Source organism: Lonchura striata, chromosome 9 (assembly GCF_046129695.1).
Source record: "Lonchura striata isolate bLonStr1 chromosome 9, bLonStr1.mat, whole genome shotgun sequence".
Lineage (NCBI taxonomy): Eukaryota > Metazoa > Chordata > Aves > Passeriformes > Estrildidae > Lonchura > Lonchura striata.
This window is the reverse complement of record NC_134611.1, coordinates 671,455-691,120: the sequence shown is the minus strand read 5'-3', so window position 1 is coordinate 691,120 and position 19,666 is coordinate 671,455. Positions and strand designations below refer to the sequence as shown.

The window sequence follows — 19,666 nt, the reverse complement described above, 5'->3', positions numbered from 1 at the left end:
GGAAATAAGAAAGATATGTTTTAGCAAGAAAAGCTTGCCTTTGGCTTGTGGCATTTCTAAGTGGTTGCTTTGCTGGAGTCACCTTGGTTAAGAGATATTTTTCGTGCCACAGATCAAGCCACCAGCATGGACAGAGCTTTGTAGGACACACAGAGCTTTGGACAGCAAAAAGTTCCTTGATAAGTATTTTGATAATGTGTTGAGTCTGAATTATTTACTGCATCTTGAAAGTAAAGTGTCAAGGGATGTGTGGGTTGTTTGTTTTTTTTCTGAACAGAATAAACAGAGAACCAAGAGCAAGTGAAGATGTTAAAGCTCATCTGGAGCCATTTGGCAGATACAAGTTAACTTCCATGGAAAATGGATTCTGGAGTGCTGAGAGACAGATGCATAAAGCTGCCTATGCTGATAAGGCTTTTTAAATTTATCTTCTCATCTTTTTTTCCTTTTTTTTAATTTTTTTTTTTTTTTGTGGTCAAACCCAGTCTAAAGCAGAGGTCTGAAGTTGACCCTTACTGTAGTTAAATGGTGTTATCCAGAGCTGTTGTCAGTGTGGTGTTGGCAACTGCATCTCTTCCATGCTGAGCATTCCTCAGTGAACAAGGAGATGTGTCTGTTCCAAGAAATGAGTGAGTCACAGGGCAAAGCATGTAACCAGAGATCCAGAGGATAATGGGCAGCAGGTAGAAGAGGCTGTGAGCTCTCTCCAAGCTGGACCAGGCCAAGGAACAAAATTCTACCACCTTTACATGCATTGCAGTGAGATTTTTTTACTGATACTGACAGTGTGCTACAAGCTGGAGCATTTGGCACTCCTGGCTCTCACTATCACAGTGGGAGTATCTTAAAAACCTTCAAATGCTGTAACATCTCTTTAATACAGAGAAGAAATTATATTTATTTTTTATGTATATGAGTCAGGTTAGGAATGTGATGGAGTAATGGGCAGCAAAGAATTTGGGCAAGGTGGGAAGTTTTGAACATGGTGACAAGTAGCTTAAATCATTACATAACTGATTAGAGTAACTGTTTTGAACTTTTTTATATAATGCTGAGGTTGTACAAGACTTCAAAACTTTTTTCCGTAGGTTCCCATTGTTGAGTGCTTCCACCTTCAGGTTGGACCCTTCAACAACAAAAGTAACTTGAAAAGATGAAAAGAAAAGAATTGGCAGGGAAAAGGTGGCAAAGAGGGGTTTAATTTTGGCATGTGTGTTGTAAAGAAGAGGGGAAATCCTTAAGGATGAGCCCTAGAGTGGTTCTTGTGCACTGTCAGAATATTCTGTAGGAGCTCATAAACAGAGTGGCTTAACATTATTTCAAAGCAACTTCTAACAAATTTCCAAAATAAAACCCCATAGATGTAATTATTTCTTATTTAAGGATTAACTTATGAATAGCGGCTTTGGAAAAACTAGTTATGTTTAAAAATTTTTACTTACTTGCAGTTGAGGTCAGAGATACTTGGAAGATACAGAAAAGTGTGATGAGAAATCTACTGCTTAACATTGTTGTTCCTGGGGGAGAACACTGAAAAAGGTGTCACTTCTTTGTGAAAAGACATCAGTTATTTCACTGGGGCTTAGAAGGTGGGGTAAAGGAACAGGAAATTGAAGTTTTTTAAGAGATTCCTTGAGTTACTCCCATCAAATGAGTGGTTTAACTTTTTTCTCCTAATCTGTCCTCCTCTCTTCCAGTGTCCAAGCCTACATGGGGGGGGTGGGAAGGGTTGAAAATGTGCCACCAGCTCAGTGAGGGTTTGTAATAGAGAGGCTTCTGCAGTAAGTATTAAAGTGAAAGGGAAAAATGAAACAGTTGAAAGATGGGCATTGGCTGTAAATGGCTGCAGCTTCTGCTCATCTGTTGGGAATCTGGTCTTCTTTCATGTACTCATTGATTTTCTTTCATCACCTTCCTAGAAGGAAGTGTTCTGCACCAGCTTATCACTGGGGCTGCCTTAGGAGCTGACTCCTGCTCAGCTGTTCTGCTAACTTCCCCCAGGCAGCACCTGCAGAGGAGCAGACAGCTCACCACAGAGACTTGTGAGGCTGCTGCTGTAGCCCCACTGTGGATTTGTCTTTTGTCCTCCTTTCTCAACCTGACAGAGCAGCCAGTACTCAGCATGCCACCAAGGAGGGCACTCCCCATGTCACTGTGTGTGGGGAGAAGGGCTTTGCTGATATTCTTGCCTTTCCAGGCTTCTTCTGGGTGGTGTAGTTCAGCTGAGCAAGAAACAAAGTGGTGCTTGTGACAGTCTGCTGAGTGTGTTTGTAATTTTTTATGGGATTGTTTGTGATCCTAACCATTAACAGATGCCTTTACAGAGAGCTGCTGTGGTCTGGATAAACTGATCTAAATTAGCTGTTAAGAAGTCGGTGAATAGTTGTAATTTTTTCAGTTAAAAATCCTTCTGACAGGTAAGACAGGTCATGGTAGTCTTCTGTATTCAGAGAAAATGCTGCCTACCAGGCTGCTGTTTGAATCCTGCACTTTGATAGCAGGTACACAGCTTGTTTGTGCAAGAATTTGCCTTAATTTATTCCCTTATCTTGTGCTTAAATAGGCAACGATTCAGTTTTGTGAGCTTTGAAGTTTTCTCATTCTTCCAAATAATGGAAATTTCTTTAATAAATGGTTTTGCAAATCTTAAAAATAAGTCTCATTTGGCATCTGCAAGTTGAAAAGCTAATTGGGCGAAAGCACTTGCATTGTTCTGTTTCCAGAAATAATGAGAATGCTTATCATTATGATGCTCTCTGTGATTCTATAGAAACTCTTTGGTTTTTTGGTTTTTTTCTGGCCTTGGCTTTCTTCCAGAACTTCAAAACTCTTGCCTCAATTAAAAATTTACTATTTATGAAAGTTTCTTAACCAGCTGCATGAAACTGGAAAATCAAAGATCTGTCTTGCAAAAGATTTGCTTAATGCTTGGTGTCAAAGAAATCAGAATAGACTTGTAAAAACATTGTCAGGCTAAGAAGCAGTGAAATAGCCTGCTCTAAAAGTGACCTGCAGAGAAACCTGGGATGTTAGGTTTTCAGAGAAAAATAGATTTTTAGTTACATCATGTTCGATAATTTTCTGAAACACCTGAATTGTATTTTGTGTCTGAGGATTGTCAGCACGTGGCCAGAGTAGCTGTGTTGGGTTGGTGCATTGCCTTTGTCCAGTGCTGGTTCTGACCTAGGTGAGACACTCGCTGTCACTCTCTTTGCTGGAATGTCTTTAAAAATCCTTTCTGGCAAAGAAACTCGGCTAATTTGAAAAGGGCCGACACTAGAAGGAATGCTCTAGGTATTGGTAGTTAACTCCTCATTTGCACTTGAGCTGTGGTTGTGGTATTGAGTTTCTCTCCACTGGTCTGGTCGTGTAGAAGGAATGAGAAAATGAACTGGACACTTGGGGTACCAGTGAGGGCTGTGCTGTGTTTACCTGGTCACCATATTCCACTGTGGTGTTCTCATCCTGCAGTTAGGAGTTTTTTTGGCCTCTGGCAGCTTTTTATTCATGTGTCAGTGAGCAATAAGGTTTGTTTTGCATTGCTGCCTTGCTGTGCCTCAACCCAAACTGGGAATTGTGCTGAAAAGAACTGGACAAGTCTGATGGTCGATGCTCTTGGAATCTGCAAGCAGTCAAGTGGAGAACTGTTTAATTACACATGATTCCACATCACCTCCATCAGCAGTGGGAAGCTCTCTGGGACAAGTGCAGCCTTACAAAGCTGACTGTACAGGTAGAATAAGATGTGCTGCAGTGTTGAGGCTGGTGTGCCTCTGCCAGGATCAGACTGGGCCATTCCAGTAGAGGGGAATGCTGAACCCAGGTGCATTTGGCACATCCAGGGTTTCTGATCCTCATGACTTTGTGGTGCCTGTGCAGTCAGGTTCACAACTTCAGCCTTTAAGTCCCTTCTCTGTAGTATTTGATTGTATGCAAATTCCATCAGTCTGTTAGCCTAAAGAACTATTCCTCATGTTGCAAAGAAGTTTGAAAAAAATGGCCAAAGTAAATTTCCTGAACTCAGAAGCCAAATTAAAATCACTTCTATCTAGATCTTTTAAACCAGTCATCATTTTTTTTTTGGCTAAGGACTTGAAGCCTTAAGTCTGAGTATGGACATCAGATTATTTCACTTTTTCAAGGTACTTGACCACCAGAGTAGGATTTCTGTAGGAGTCTTACTTGCTTAAAAGTGCTGCTGCTTGAGGTGGTGGATGTTTGGCTTTCAGTTCAGAATAGTAGAAGAGCTTTAGTTCAAACTCTCTGGTGATACTTGTACGATTTTTTGATTATCTAACCTCTGAAAATTTAAAGAATTACTAGACACAACATTCACTGAAGGGAGTTTCCTAATTTCAGCATTTTGTTTTAAGAATTTATATAGTATTGAAATATATTTATATAAATACAAAATTTATGCTTGAGTGCATCTCTAAATTATCTCCTCAGCTCCATGTAAAAGGCAGAAGTAAATATAAGAAGTGTCTTGATGAACAGCTTCCCTTACTCAGTAAAAAGCTGAAGACCATACTTGGGCCATTGGTGTAAAACATGGAAGAAAGACACAAACATAGAAAGCATTGAGTTCCTGGATAACTGCATTGTTCTACGTAATATTTAGATAGTATATGTGAGGATGCTGAACAGATTTATATGATGCTCTGAATACAAACATGCAAAAAAATTGACTAAATGAAAACTGCTTTATTTCTCCCCAGACTTCCTAAATAAGTGCACTGGCATAATTTCTGCCTGTGAGGGGAGGGGATGGGACCAGAATCTCTCAATTACTGGAGGCCACCTAAAAAGGAGAAAATTTCATAAGCAGTAGAAATACCTGAAATCATCTTAGCTGAAAGAAAGCAGCTGCGTGACACATGAAAATATTCAGTGCATTTTTGACAGTTTTATTGCCAGTGTGAGTTTAACCTGTCTGTGGCTTTTTAATCCCTTGTTATGTGGACACATTTAAGTCATGCTGATTCTGATTGAGCCTGCTGATCAAGCTTCTTTTGTCAGGGCTGTTCCACAGGAGTATGGTTTTGTTGAAATACTCATGCACATACAGCTAAATAGATATTAAAATCTATGGATAGAGACAAATTTGAGGTTTGCTGTACTTGGAACTGCGAGGTTTTTAATTATTTTTTCTTTTGTTCTAAAGGAAAAAAAATGAATAGAACTGACAGATAATTTTTTTTTCTAGAATATGCATCCTAAAAGTTTGGTTAGTGCCATGTTAGTCTTAAAATGCTCCCAACAAAAATACCCTGAGCTGTTGTGGTTTGTTGCTGCTTTTCCTGTTGGAAAGCCAGGGTTTAGGTGACCAGTATTTCTCCTAGAAAATGGATGCCTTGCAGGCTTTCTAAGGCAGCAGATCTGCTTGCTCCCATAGATTGCTGGTTCAAAGTAACATATGCTTTGTGGTGATGTTAGATTCTGAGTAGAGTTTTTTTTGTGGGTGGCTAATTTGGGTTGTTTTTCATTGCTTAGCTTAGTAGCTCTATTTAGACTGTTGTTGCATGTCTGTTAGAATTGATGCAGACATATTTGTGGGTGCCCATTTCTGCATCCACAAACTCCATATTTATAGATGCATCTGTGGGGATGATGCCCTAAAATGGCTGCCTTGTGTCATGGTGTGTTTCCCACCTGACATACTCCGTTTTGGAAAGACTTCCTTAGGCTTTAAAGAGGAGCTATTAGAGGAACGATTGAACTAGCAAAGCCTTCTTTGCTCCAGCTTTGTCTCAGGATGGAGTGTCTTGGTTCTGAGAGCCAAATTAATTTTGATATTTTTTCCATTTGGTGGCTGTTAACTCCTCTGTAGATTGTGCCTGTACTAGTTCTCCCGCTGAGGTGATGGGTACAGAGGTGATGGTGATTAAAGGGTTTTCTTGTCCTATTTGGCTGCCAATCTCTTTATAGAGTCCATACAATCAGTGCTTTGTGCCCTCTATGAAGCTGTGCTGGAAACCAGTGAGCCCAAAATCTAGAGATGGAAGAGTTTATTAGTGAGACTTTCTAAAGAAGTAAAACTTGTGTGGGTCTTGTTCAAGAATGAACTGTACTGAGATCTACCCAAGAACTCTTTAAAGATTTGAAGAGCTTCTCTTCTTGTATGTCATAGAGCTGTGATGGAGGTACATGAAGAAAAAGCTTGGAGTCCCCACAATTTTCCTGCAGTTTTCAGCCTGCTTAGCAGCAATCTGCTTGGTAATGAACCTTGCTGCAAGTGGCTGTTGGAGGGAAGGGAAATCCTGATTTGAGAGGCTTTATTAAATACTTAGATTTCTCTGAGACACCTTTGCTATCCAAGTCTTACCAGAGGTTCTCCAAGCTTGTTTCTGTGTCATATTAAGCTGATAGTGCAGAAGTTCTTAAGAATCCTTAATACTGGGATAAATGGCCAGAACTTTTGTGTATATGTTTGGTTGTTATGTTTTTGTAGATAAAAATTGGGCTAAAAATGTAGGTTCCAGAGTTGAAAGTATAAGGCCATCAAGAAGAGATTGTTGATAAACATCCCTATCAGAGAAATGAAGTTGGGATGTTTAACTGTAATTCCATTTTTTATCTGTATGCAACCTTCCCTATACAAAACCACATCCAAACCTCATGTATTCAGTAATTGCACAGTATTTTGGAGTGACATTTTAAAATAATAGGATTCCTTGAGACTGGGTTACAAAAAGCACAAAAAAGGTTTTTTTGGGTTCCAAGTACTTTGACTCCAGTATCCTCTGTTTCTTTGTTTTAAATTGGCATTCTGTTTCTGTAATTGATTTAAATTGGTCTCTTTTTGAAGATCTCACAGTTGTTTTTCAAAACAACTTTTTTTCAAAAATTCATATCTAGCTGGAGGTTATGCTTAGATTTTACATTAGTGGACAGTTTCTTCAGTTCTAGAATCTAAATTTGCCAGACATACAGTTCAAATGAAAACTCTGAAATTTTTAATGCCACATTTTTGCATGCAGTGAATAATTTTTTTCATTACTAACACAGATTTGGGAGCATCTGACTCTTAAAACCAATGGAATATGTGAGAAAAAAGTTTCATTTTATATTTTTTTTAATAATTTTTTTTAGTCTTTGTATTTGGTTCCAGGATTTACCTGAGCCACATTGTTCAGTGTCCCAGAAACAAAGCTGTTCTTAGAAAAGTGAAGTTATGGCTGGATACAAATAACAGATTTCTATATGATGTTTTTTTACCCTTTCACTACTTGTTATGTGCTTAAAATAGTGTATGGAAGTTCTTTCTGCATTGGTTTCTTGGTTTCTGTGTTGAGAGAGCTGCTAATGTGTCCCAGTTATGGATAAACTTTCATGTACTGTTTTTTTGTGCTATTTCCCACTTCACAGATGGGCATTTGAGGCACTGAGAGTTCAGATCTTCAGCTGGTTTGTCTTGAATGGTGCTCTTTGCCTTAACAGGCAATTCCAGTACATCTTTCTCCAAATGTGGCCAAAACACAGCCCTTGGAGTAGAGGTGACAGGGGCTGGAGATCTGCTGTATTGAATAGGAATTGTGAGAATTATTCCAGTATTTTTAATGTTTTACGACTTAAATCCTGGGAAACTCCTGTCTAGGTTGCCTGTTCTGATTGAGTGCTTGTAGGCTGAAGAGGTGTGGGGTGGCAGGTTAAGATGAAGGGACTGTATTAAAGCTAATGGTAATAGTGCTGAAGAAGTCTCTTGACATGTTGCAGTAAAACCCAGACCTTTTTTGTCTAGGTAGGGGTTTAACAGTGCAGTGTATAAAATAGGGATTGAGAGAGTTTGTCATCTGGCCTGACAAGAATTCAGGAGTTAAGTTGTTAAATGTTTTATACTTCTTGCCACTCAGTCCTCAAAAGTGATCTCAAAATATGTAATATTTTTACCTTGTTTAAGTAAAACTTTTTCTGAAGCAGAGGTGACACCTTTTCGATGCTGCAGTTGGCCCTAATGCAATACTATGCCAAGTTTACAGGAGTAATAAATAGTATGATTAAATTCTAAACAAGTCATAGAGATGAGTTCTAAAATTATTAGGAGAACTAGGAATTTAGTGGAATATGTGTGATATGTATGGGGTTTTGTTTGCTGGGGTTTTACTATTAAAAACATGTTTTTGCAGTCTGGAATCGCTGCATTCAGTTTGTTTTTGTACCAGCTCTAAATGTCTAAGAGAGCACAAGTAAATGTTCCTTACCAGAGACCAGGATATTTAGAATTTATGGCAGCTCCTTTGTGTGCTATTTTCTGTACATAAGCTTCTGAGTTCCTTGCAGTATCTAAAACAGTCGACCAGTTGGAGTCTGAAAAAATAGTCTGGTACGGAAATTAGAGTAATAATTTTTACCCTAAAATCTTCAAGCCACAGTGAAATTCAGTTAACTTAATAACATTTCAGAGCAGCAGAAAGGTAAATGTTTGCTCCAGAATTTTGGGAGCATTGTGCTCTCTGTTGTGCCTAATAGTAACTAATCATTCAGAATGAACAGCTGACTTGCTTAAATTTCTTAATGGTGCAGTGAACCCTGCCAAGTGCCATTATGGCTCATGCTGTTCCTGTCCTTCTGGTGGCTGTCACCGTGCTTCCTCAGCTAGGAAAGTGCTCCTGGCATCTTGTGTGGGTTCTCAGGGCTGCTCACAGGTGCCTCGTGGTACAGCACACAGCCCAAACCTAGTGTACAACAGCACTTCACTGTAAGGATTTGACTAATAATAATAAAATATGGAAATGCTGGGCAAATTGGGAATCACTTGGGGAGGAAAGTGCTTGATGTGTCCTATGTTGAAACACCTCAAGTTTCCTATACAGAGGGAATGATTCCACTGCTCAGGTATAGGAATGTAGCACACACAGCTGAAGTTTGGATGAAAATTCAGAGGTCTTGGAGCTGGATAGTTTCACATGGCTCTAAGTCATGCAGCTGTCTCTTTGTAACTTGTCAGATGGCACTGAGTGCTCGTTTAATGTGCGACCCTACAGGAAGTTTGTGGAAGGCCACATGGGCTCTGAGGGAGGGTTTGTCATCCCTGGCTTGAGTACCTTACCTAAAGTCTAATTTTGTAGGAATATCTTCTGTGGCAACCAGTACCTGTCTAAATGCACTTAAATATATATATATATATATATATAATATTGTTGAATATATTGACCTGCCTAATTGAAATTATTTATTTTGTGCAAGTCAGATTACTGAGGAATGTGCAGCTTTAGTCATTGTAAAACAGTTTATTTTTCTATGCAGTATAAGTTGGGGAAAACTTGTCAAACAATATGAATTTTAACACTACAAAAGGCTTAGAGCTCAGTTGTAATGAGCAGACTAGTTTTTCTAAATTAAACATAAAAAGGGGTATTCAGGGAATGTGTTCACTGTCCTCTTTTCTTGAAGCTGTCAAACATTCTAGAAAGAGCAGTTGTTACAATGAAGGTCTGCCCAAGTATGAAATCTGTATTGCTCTGTAAAAAAGTGTTATTAGGATTAAGATTTTCCATGTTTAATCTCTACCAGAGGTGCAGGCTTTGGAAAAATACAGCAAAATATTATCTTAAACCACCCTCACACTGCTTTCTGCTCTGTCTATATCTGTGAGGGCTTTGCTGCTGTTGACAAAAAATTACCCAAGCTGTCTTTTTAAAATTTGTTTGCTAGTTTCTTGATTATTCACCATTATGAAGCTACTTCTTGTTTACAAACTCCTTGGCTGGGATGAGTCTTGGGCCAAAAATTAAAACTCTGTATGAGCTCTTTGCACTTGAAAGAATGTGTGAGCATAGTGATTGTAGGGTATGACTTGATACAGTTATGGGCTCACCTGAAAGCTGGTTTGCCACGTGTGTCCCTGGCAGTTACTGCCCAGCACCTCCTCTGATGCCCCAGGATGACTGTGCTGGACTCTTCATCATAAATACATGATCTACACTCCAGCCAAAGGCTTGGCTGCTAGACTATCCTTCATCTATCAAAAAAAAAACTACACTGAGGCTGCAAGGTTCCACTGGAAGCCAAAGCTCAATACTCAAATATCTTTACAGAAGAGAACTCACCCAGTGTGAGTGCAAGCTTATCTTTGGAGTTATCAGCTGAGCAGATTTCAAGCACTCTTCGGGCTGCCCCAATACTTACTTGCAATTCAACATGTCAGGCTTTGCCCATCAGTATTATTCATGGCCAGACTACTGCTTTCAGCTTGTCTGGAGACCTGAATCCAGGCAGACTTGTTTATCAGGCTGAGTCTAGATCAGACGTGAGGCTCTGCATTGGCCTTTTCTTGTGGAAGGAGATTGAGTTTACCAGAAGGTGTTCTGTGGAAGAACCTGGCAGTCTGTGTCCCTTCAATTCTTCTGTGCCTCTCTGTTCCCAGCCTCTTACTTATGATGAGGAGTCTGCCACAATCATCCTGGGGCATCAGAGGAGGTGCTGGGCAGTAACTGCCAGGAGCACAGGGTGGCAAACCAGCCTTCAGGTGAGCCCATAACTGTAAAATTGTACACGAAATCACTGTGCTCACATGTTCCTTCTAGTGCAAACAGCTCATCCAGAGTTCTGATTTCCTGAGAGTTCTGGTTTGCTCGCTGGGCTGGGTTCATCCTGCTCCCATCCTGCATTTCATATTTTTGGATGACACACAGAATAACTGTTGGTGTAACACTTGCTGTTGAAATAGCCAAATGCTGACTAATCTGGAAGGAGAATCTGAGAGTTGCTCCCTTTTTCTGAGGGGAGAATATATTTCTTTGCTGTGTATGTGGCCCCATACAATGCTGGAGGTTGTCCTCTTTGCAGCAGTCTGCATGGATTGTAATAGAACAGCTTCTGCCTCAAGTTATGCTGAAGCTGAGCCATCCCAAGGTTATTTGCCATCTTAATTTCTTTTCAATCATGGCTTGTAAATTGAGGTAGAAGGCAGAGGAGGATGGGAATGTTATCATACCTATATAAATTAAATTTCCATGGTCTTTTGACATTGCTGAGTGTCTGTCATGACCAAGTAGGTGCTTTGTTCTTGAGGTTGCTTGTCCTTGCAGACTGTTCTTAATCCATGAGCACCGTACATGGGAATCACGTTCCCTTTGAAGATCTGCAGCTCTGAGTTTGACATGGGAGTTTGATCACTGAAGGGTTTGAACAGAATGTCTTGCTTCTTGCTGCCTGATTTTAGAATGAAACACAACCCTTTGAGCATATATAACTCTTTTTGAATTCATATAGAAATAGATAAAAAATTGTTGTAAAGAGGGTAGCAAGATTTTTGACTGTTAAGATAAATCAACTTGAATAATAATGTTCTGATTGAGTGAATGCTCACTTGTGTTCCTGCCTGGTGATGAGCAGCAACTCTGCAACTTCCTTCCAAGAATTCTAGAGAAGTATCACAGTTAATTGCTGGGTTCTTTTTGTCAAGGCCTGTTATTCTGGGGGAAGGAGGGAGGAGAGGAATGACCTGCTCCAAGAGCCCTGTAATTTACTGCTGCAGGAAGAATAGTGTAACTCTTGGTTTAAGGGATTCTCACTCTCCCCCTCTGAGCATACTGTGTTCTGGTTTTGACAAAAAATTCTTACTCTGTGTATTTAGTGTCTCTGGCTGCTGTGTTCATCATGGTTTTAATTGGAGAAAAAAGAAGCAAATTCCAGAAATACTGAACTGCAGTAACTTAATTGTGTCTCAGTACTTGGCTTTGGGAGTGGGTGAGGTCATTGAGCTTCCCCAGTGGGGAAAGAGCTGCTGGTGGAAATTTTGTGTGTTTGTGGAGTTTGGGATTGGGTTTTTATTATTCATTTTCTAGTATAATCATGGATGATATTTACCATTTTAAGTGTTTGATGTTAATTAAATGCTGACCCTCTGGGTTTTGTGACATTCATATTGAAGAGACAGAAATACTTAAAAATTCCTGATGTTGTATAAGGATAAGGTTTCTGGAGTTAATGCATTCCTTGGCATCGTGAAGGATGCTTAAATGAAACAGTGCTAATGGTGTGAAATATGCTGTCCACTTCTGCCCTGTGAACTCTGACTTAAGACTTGGCTTTTATTCAGATTGCTTTGCTTTCCTGTTCTTTTTTTTTACAGGCAGATTTTGAGGAGCAAACAGAAGGTACCAGACTCGATGAGTTTCCAGCGAAATGTCGGAAAAGTCAGGCCAGAGTACAAAAGCAAAGGATGGAAAAACAAAGTATGCAACACTCAGTCTGTTTAATACCTACAAGGGAAAGTCACTGGAAACTCAGAAAACCACAGGTGAGTAAGCTCTCTTTAGAGTTGCATTCTTTCAGTTTCATCATTACTGCAGTGCTAATTATATGAGCACTTAACCACAGCATGGGTTTTCATAACTGCTTGGTGCAGCAGTGAAGTGGAAGGATTGTGGAAGGCAGCATTCATTACAGTTTCTGCTTAGCTGTAAACTGGAGTGTCAGTTAAGACAGACAGCATTTGCAGTCTAGTAGGAAGTAGAATGTGGGTAAATAAAGACATGCCATTCCCCAGCTGTGCATTTTACTGCATTAACATTTGCCACACTGCAAGTGTGAAATTGAGGGAAAGGCAATGCTCACTTACAGCTCTGGGACGTAGATTTTTTTTTTTTTTGACAAACACTGGATAAAACTTACACTGATACCTCAAATAAGGTGACTGTGAGCTTGCTTTTTCATGAGTCATTGAATGGAGAACCAGGGGGAAGGGATGTTGATGTTCTGAAGGTTTTGAACTTGGCAAAGTTGCCTAAATTATTTGTAAAATAGAAGTGTGCCCAAACTTGTTGAAGGTTGCCACAATATTGTTTTTAAAAGTTGAAACTGAGCTGTTTGTTGTGATACACCTTACCCACGGTGGTAACTTGTGCTTGTTCCCTGAGTTGGTTACTTGGTAGGTTGAATGTCCGGTGGGGTACATTAGCTTTGTACTTGTGGTCTGGACTAAATACAATTTATAGGAATGTTTTTGCAAGGGCAGCATCTGCCAGCTGAAATTTGCAGCAATAAAGAAATGGGCTAGACCCATAGGGGTATTCCTGAACATTAAGCTCCAGAAGAACCAGAGAATAATACTTGACATTAACATCATGTTGTAAATGCCTTCTTTAGCTTTTTGTCACTGAATGTTGTGTATAAATGTGGGGCTGTACATCCTTTTTAATCTCTGTAATAGTCCTGCCATAATTGACTCACAGCTCAAAAAGTAGTCAAATTTTCCCAGACCAATTGTTTTCAATTCCGTTTTAAAAATACTAAATTCTGAAGCATTTTAAAATTCTAATTCTTAACACTCTTACATTTTTTTTACTTTCTTACAAAACATTTTTATGTAGCTCTGTCTAAACAGTGTTAACGTGCACTTTCTGTTCTGGCACGCAGTTGCTGCACGCCATGGATTACAGAGTCTTGGAAAAGTTGCTATTTCCAGGAGGATGCCTCCCCCAGCTAATCTGCCCAGCCTCAAAGCAGAGAACAAAGGCAACGACCCCAATGTGAACATTGTGCCTAAGGATGGCACAGGATGGGCTTCAAAACAAGAACAGCACGAAGAAGAGAAGTAAGTTTTTACCTTTTTCATACTGAGAATTAGAAGTGACAATTCTAGATACTCCATTTCTTGCTGCCTAATGTTCAGTGTCCTTCAGTCAAATATAGGCACTTTTCTCCTTTAAGCTTTTAAAGAATTTCTGTGGAATTAAAAAAAAAGAATTATCACTGGCTTGGTTTGCAGGGCCATTTCTCTCCGGTTTGCCCAGATCTTGGGATTGGCAGGACTGCGAAGAAATTTGCTACATTGGAGTATTCTCAGCATAGCTACCTACCAGAGAGGAAATAGCACCACTATTAATTTCTGTGAGGAAGAATCTTGTTAGTAGAGAGTTGAAAAAAAACCTTGCACCAAAAAAGCCTCCTCACGTTTAAGTTGAAAATGGTCTGCTTATAAATTCCATATTAAGGGAAGAATATTTCACTGGACATGTAAGTTTTGATGTCTGCTGACAGGAAATACTACAGTACATTTTTGTAAGATCAGTGTCATCACCTTAAATAAAATTCTCTCTAAACCCCAAGGAATATAGCAGGAAAATTAGAGAATAGCTTGCAAGTTCATGAGAGTATGCAAAAATCAGCTTAACTGTCCTTGTGGTGAGGTATGACAGAGAAAACTCAAAAATTCTTGCTTTGCATGTTTGTTTAAATCTTTATTTTCCTAATGGTTAATGTTTGCCCTTTAATTTTTTTTGTTAGAATGCCATAAATTCTACAGATTTTCAATTTTTTTTTATCTTAAGCTCTACACTATTGTTCCAGACTCCTCCAGTATGTGATACAAACAAGACAGAAGTTGTGGCATTGTTGATGCACTGTTGTATACCTTGTATGATAAAAATTTCCCATGCTTAGTGCAGTTTCATGTGCTAGATTTGTTTCACACTTGTACAGCTAAACAGGATGAAAGGACCATAGAATATTATCCTGAGTTGGGAGAGACCCATCAGGGTCATAGAATCCAACTGCTGGTCCTGCACAGGAAGAAACTAAATAGAAACTGAAACTTCTCGGTTTCTAATTGGAAAGTATTTTAAAGCAGTTCTTTTTTTCCATGTAAACTTAGAATAGGATGTGATTCTCATTGCATAAGTAGAAGGAAGGTTTAAATGTTAATTCTTTTCATACAAATTGCTCTGGAAAACACTAGAATTTAGGGACAGTGGTTGTATGTTCCTAGTGCTTGTGAAAGCAAAAGATGAGGTTTAATGGTTTCTTTCCTCATCTTTCTCTCCCTTTATTTTTCTTTTTATACATTCCTACATTTCAATACCAATTTTTGACATCTCTCTAAAAAGATGATAGACTTCAGGAATATAGTGTTGTGTTTAGCCTTTTATTTTAAACTTTTGAAACTGCAGAGTCACAGTTTTCTGCCCTGTGTTTTGTTTGGTATTTTAACATCTCCCTGTGACCCTGTAAATTCACTTACACTTTGCCCTGTTAAATCTGTGTTGAGCTGTAGCTTGTTTGATTAAACAGGCCTTTGCATGGCCATGTGTTAGGACACACCAGTAGTTGATATTCTGTTTACAAACAAATAAATGTCCCTTATCTGCAGCTGGAAGTTGTTTGTATTTATGTATGTATTACTCTGATAAAGGCCTCAGAAGCCAGATAAAAGTAAAATTAGTGAGGCAGAGATTTGTTCCCAGGAGCAGGTGTGTATGCCCAGGCCATGATGAAATTCTCCTAAATTTGGACCATCTGATGTGTTTGCTCAGATCTTAAAAACATTTGTTTGATTACTGCTGTGTTTGTGATATTTCAATATGCTTGAAATGCTGCAGTTTACATGTGAAGTGTTTTATTGTTCCTCTCACAAGTGTTGCAGGTAAAGGTTACATCTTAATAACAGCTTGCTTCAGTTTCATTTATTTTTTCTTGTATCATTGTATTGGAGTTCACAGGAATTCCCTGTGTTATTCCCTGTAATTATGAAAATTAATTACTTTACTGCTTTCTCGAGTTGTCACTCATTCTGTGGGTATTGCCTCACTCTCTTTCCTGGATGTTGCAGGCTGTTGTGTAGTGATTTGATTAATTCAGCTGGATTCTTTCATTCATCCGTATTTGCAGGGCAGTGCTTAGATAATTAAAATTTTAAATGGGCTTGTATTTTAAACAGGAGCAATGCAAGGTGAGTTTCTTTAACAGTCTTGTTCCTTGTGTCACAAAGTTCAGCAATGTATGTGATAAACTTCCCAAAGTCTGCTTAGAAAATGTGCAGCTGTAAGAAATACAAGTGGAAAACAAAAACAAATGAGAATTTTTTTTCATAGGCTGTAATACTCTCATGAAATGTGAAAATTGCATTTTGTTATTACTTTGAGAAGCTTGTGTATTTCTGCCCAGCAGTGATATTTTTCATGGTATTTGCTTCTCTGTCAGTTCTGAGAGTCCTGTGTAGTACTTTGGGTTGATCACTGCAGAACCCAAATGGAACTGATTTTTTAGTGGTAGTTCTCAGAAATTTAGGGTCACTTTAGGATCTACTTGAAGCATTTACAGTTGTTTTTTGTCAGTGAAGTGACATGATACCACCCTGCTGCTGTCTTCACTGGTGTAATAAAGTGATTCTAGACTACAGGATTTGCCCCACAGTTCCTGTTTTATCAAAAGTTCCTACCAGGGAGCTGGAGGGTTAGTGTTAGTTGATTTTAGACACTAATGCTTTGAGTCTTAAGTTACCTGAATATGCAGATTTCAGAAATAGCCTTTATTGAAAGAAGTTGAACAATGTGACTAAATCTGCAGATTAGAAAGGGCTCGTGTCTGGGTTTTTTACACTGGACAAAATGAGTGCTTGTGCCTCTTCATTGGTAAGATGGTGGGACTGAGCCCATTTCTTAAGACTTAAGGTTCTGAGCTCCAGTTCATGGTACCCATAGAGTTTTTCATGATATCTTTAGCTATGCTTATCAATTCCTTTTATTTGGGAATTTCTGACATGCATTTGCCTTCTTCCTCTCAGTTCATGGTGGTCTTGAAGTGCTTTCCTGTGTTAACTCCCGGGGCAAGAGAACATTAATCCAAATTATTCCCTTTGATGGCTGTAGATGGATTGTTTTTTTGATTGTCCAATACACTTCTTTAAAAGCTGTAATTCAGTTTATGCCTGGCTGCATTTTCTGCCCAGCCATTTTCATTGATTCCTCTCCTCTTTGGGAAGTGGAATCTTGAAATAATTAGCTGATTTATTCCATTTTTAAACTGTTACTATAACAACTCATTTTATGTAAGAAAACGCCTTTTCTGAGGAAAAGTAGTTACTGGTTCTTCAGCTGCACAGCTCCCTTATTTTATTCCCTTGTTTGCAGTAGCTATCCTGACACTTACTCTGTGCTCACCCTCTTGTATTCACAAGTGCTTTTCCTCTCATTCAGACAGCCAGACGTGCCGCAGACACAGCCAAAACCTGCTGTTCCTGCTCCTCCAGAAGCAGCTCCTGTTGCCAAATCCTGGGCCAACACCAAACCAGGAGGACAAGATGGTGAGTGCTGCTCAGGGTGGAGGGGTTCTGGGATGGGCTGGGAGAGACCCCCACACTCTGCAGTCCCTTGAGGCTTGGCCAGACCACTTGGGACTGGGCAAAGTCATGGAAGCAACATTCCAGACTGGGAAATGAGCCCATCCTCAGTCCCTGGCTTTATCAGCGGGTCTGGCTGACTTTTACAAGCTTGGTGGAGTCACCTCTTTGGAATTGACAGGGAAGTGATGGTGGCAGCATAAAATCTTCAGTGTGGCTGTGGTGAGGAGGGTCACAGTTCTTATATTGCAAACAATTTTGGCATGGGAAGGAGAGATGGAAAGAGTTGGTGGTCATTCTGATCATAGTTTTGGATGATATTGTGCAAAATATGTGTAATTTTGCTTCTGTTTAAACATGTGAAACAGCAATACTTTTCCCTTCATTTTATAAATTCCTTGGTTGTTTTAGTATCAAAGTGATAGTGTTTAAGTAGTTTTCTTTCTGGGAAAAACATTAAAGGTGTGTTTCAAGGGTTATTTAACGTAATTGGATGAAAGGATGGAAAATTGTTTCCATCAGTGTGACTCTCAGCTTGAGTGTTCATTACGGATGTAAGTTCAGAACTAAATCTTTAGGAGATGTTTTTAAAATGCTTGTAGAGTGAGAGATTACTTTAAATTCCTCTGTCTCCATTATGATAAATAACCTGCAACATGTTTTATTCCTTAAGTTTGAGACTTGCAAACTTTCCAAGGCTATAAAATGGAGTTAAGAATTGAGTTCTTAAAATAATAAAATATTAATAGCATGGAGGTAATTTCTTAGATACCACATGGAGTTTAACATCACCTATCTAATGATTTTTGTGCACTGAGAATTAGAAGTGACAATTCTAGATATTTCATTTCTTGCTGCTTAATTCTCAGTGTTTTGCTATCAAAAATAGAAACTTTAATCCTTCAAGCTTTTGTAGGATTTCTGTGGAATTAAAAAAAAAATAAATGAACACTGATGCAAAGTGATCTGCATAGCAGCTTTCCTGCAGAAGCTGGTAAGATCATCTCCGTGACACAGGAAATAGTGATTCGCCTCAGTAGCTTCAAAATGCATTTAGCTAATTATTTCATAGTTACCATGGCAGCTTGTGTGCCAAGCCCAGATGGCACCCTCATTTCATTCAATTAATGCAGCACTGGGTTTGCAGTTTCAGGAAGCAGCACTGGATGTGAATTGGCAGCAGCTGCTTGCTGTCCTGGGTTTGAAATGCAGAATCCACTTGTTGTGCTCCTGCTTTCTTGAGCTGCAGTTGGCTCTCAGAACTTGCAGTTTCTCCACCTGCCTTGTGCATGTTCCTGCAGCACTCAGCCTCATGCTCTTGTAAAACTTGAATGAGGCAAGGTTAAACCTTTCTCTGATCCTCTGGGTGGCCATGGGGAAGGGAAGAACTAAATGTAACAGCAGCATGTATTTTTCAGCTCATGCTTCAGCTAAAATTTGGAGTAAATTACTACTAGAATATCTTTGAATTTTTTAACTTCTTTCTGAAACATCTTTCTGAGCTGCTTGTTGCCAGTCTGGCTTCTTCAGGTTTGTAGCTTAAACACAGTCAAAGAGATTTCTGCTGTTGTTACTTTGCCACTAAAATGTTCACTGTGTAGGCTTGAGCAGAAAGCATTTTTCCAGATTGATAAAACTCATGAATGTTGCATGCCACAGGATCTCAGAAGGGGCTCCCTTGCCTGGCAGGTCATCTGGTTAGTGGGACTGGTTTTCTACAGCAACAGTCCAGTGTCCTTTAAGAAAAAACAAATTAATGTGGTCTGTAGTATGCAAAGTCAGAATGAAAATTGAAAGAGTTCAAGGAAATATGTAGACACAGGTATAAATACCGTTGTTTTGTGGCATGCCTTTACACAGCGCAGAGTAAGGAATTTATTCTGTGTTCAACTCTTAAAAACACCCAACCAAATAAAAGCTCACTGGGATCCCTGCATTTTATCTTTGTGAATGATTCTTTCAGAGACTGGAGAGAACAGAAATTTTTCTAGTTGTTAAAAATAACTAGATTGGGATTGGGGGGTTTTGGACACCATATATTCAGATATCTGTTTGTGAGCTTGCCCTTTCCCATAATCCATGTAGCCTAATACCACATCCCTTAGTAGTCAGTGGTAGAGACAGGTACAGGAACAGGCTGTAATTCAGGCTCTTGGAATGGAAATCTGTACTCAGTCAGATTATTGGTGATTTGGCACAGGAATGCTGCTGATCTAATAGGTCGCTATACATTATGTGTATGGGGAGGAAATTGATGCAAAGCAGATGTCAATAAAACCTTCTAACAAGGGAGACAACGTTTATATGTTGCTTCCATACTATGTACAACAGAAGTCTTAAATTCCAATCTTGAGTATGATGTCAAGGGTTTTAGAAATCAAAGAATGTTGTTCTAATATTTTTCTCATAATGTAGAAGCTGTGGCCTTTTAAAGTCCTGGAGATTTCTTAGTAGAACAATAATTAATCATAAACATGTTTGCAATTACATAGTTTCCTATTCTTGGGTGGACTACAGCTTTAGAGTGAAAAGAAGGAAGTCTTTGTCTGGAAGGAGTGGGGAAAAGTGTTTACAGAGCTGAGGAACTCCAGGTACTCCCTGGGC

The 19,666-nt window shown here is 39.2% G+C and overlaps 1 protein-coding gene across 11 annotated transcripts in view; it reads left to right on the top strand.

Moving 5' to 3' along the window:
- The window catches only part of PRRC2C (proline rich coiled-coil 2C), a 68,937-nt gene that overhangs the window by 3,932 nt on the left and 45,339 nt on the right, over positions 1-19,666 (top strand). For all 11 annotated transcript variants that reach the window (XM_021545882.2, XM_077785252.1, XM_021545887.2 and 8 more), the window contains exons 2-4: positions 12,077-12,244; positions 13,363-13,540; positions 16,920-17,026. In XM_021545882.2, the coding sequence (XP_021401557.1) occupies positions 12,130-12,244; positions 13,363-13,540; positions 16,920-17,026 (400 nt within the window). In that variant the 5' untranslated portion in view covers positions 12,077-12,129. The remainder of the gene's footprint in view (positions 1-12,076; positions 12,245-13,362; positions 13,541-16,919; positions 17,027-19,666) is intronic.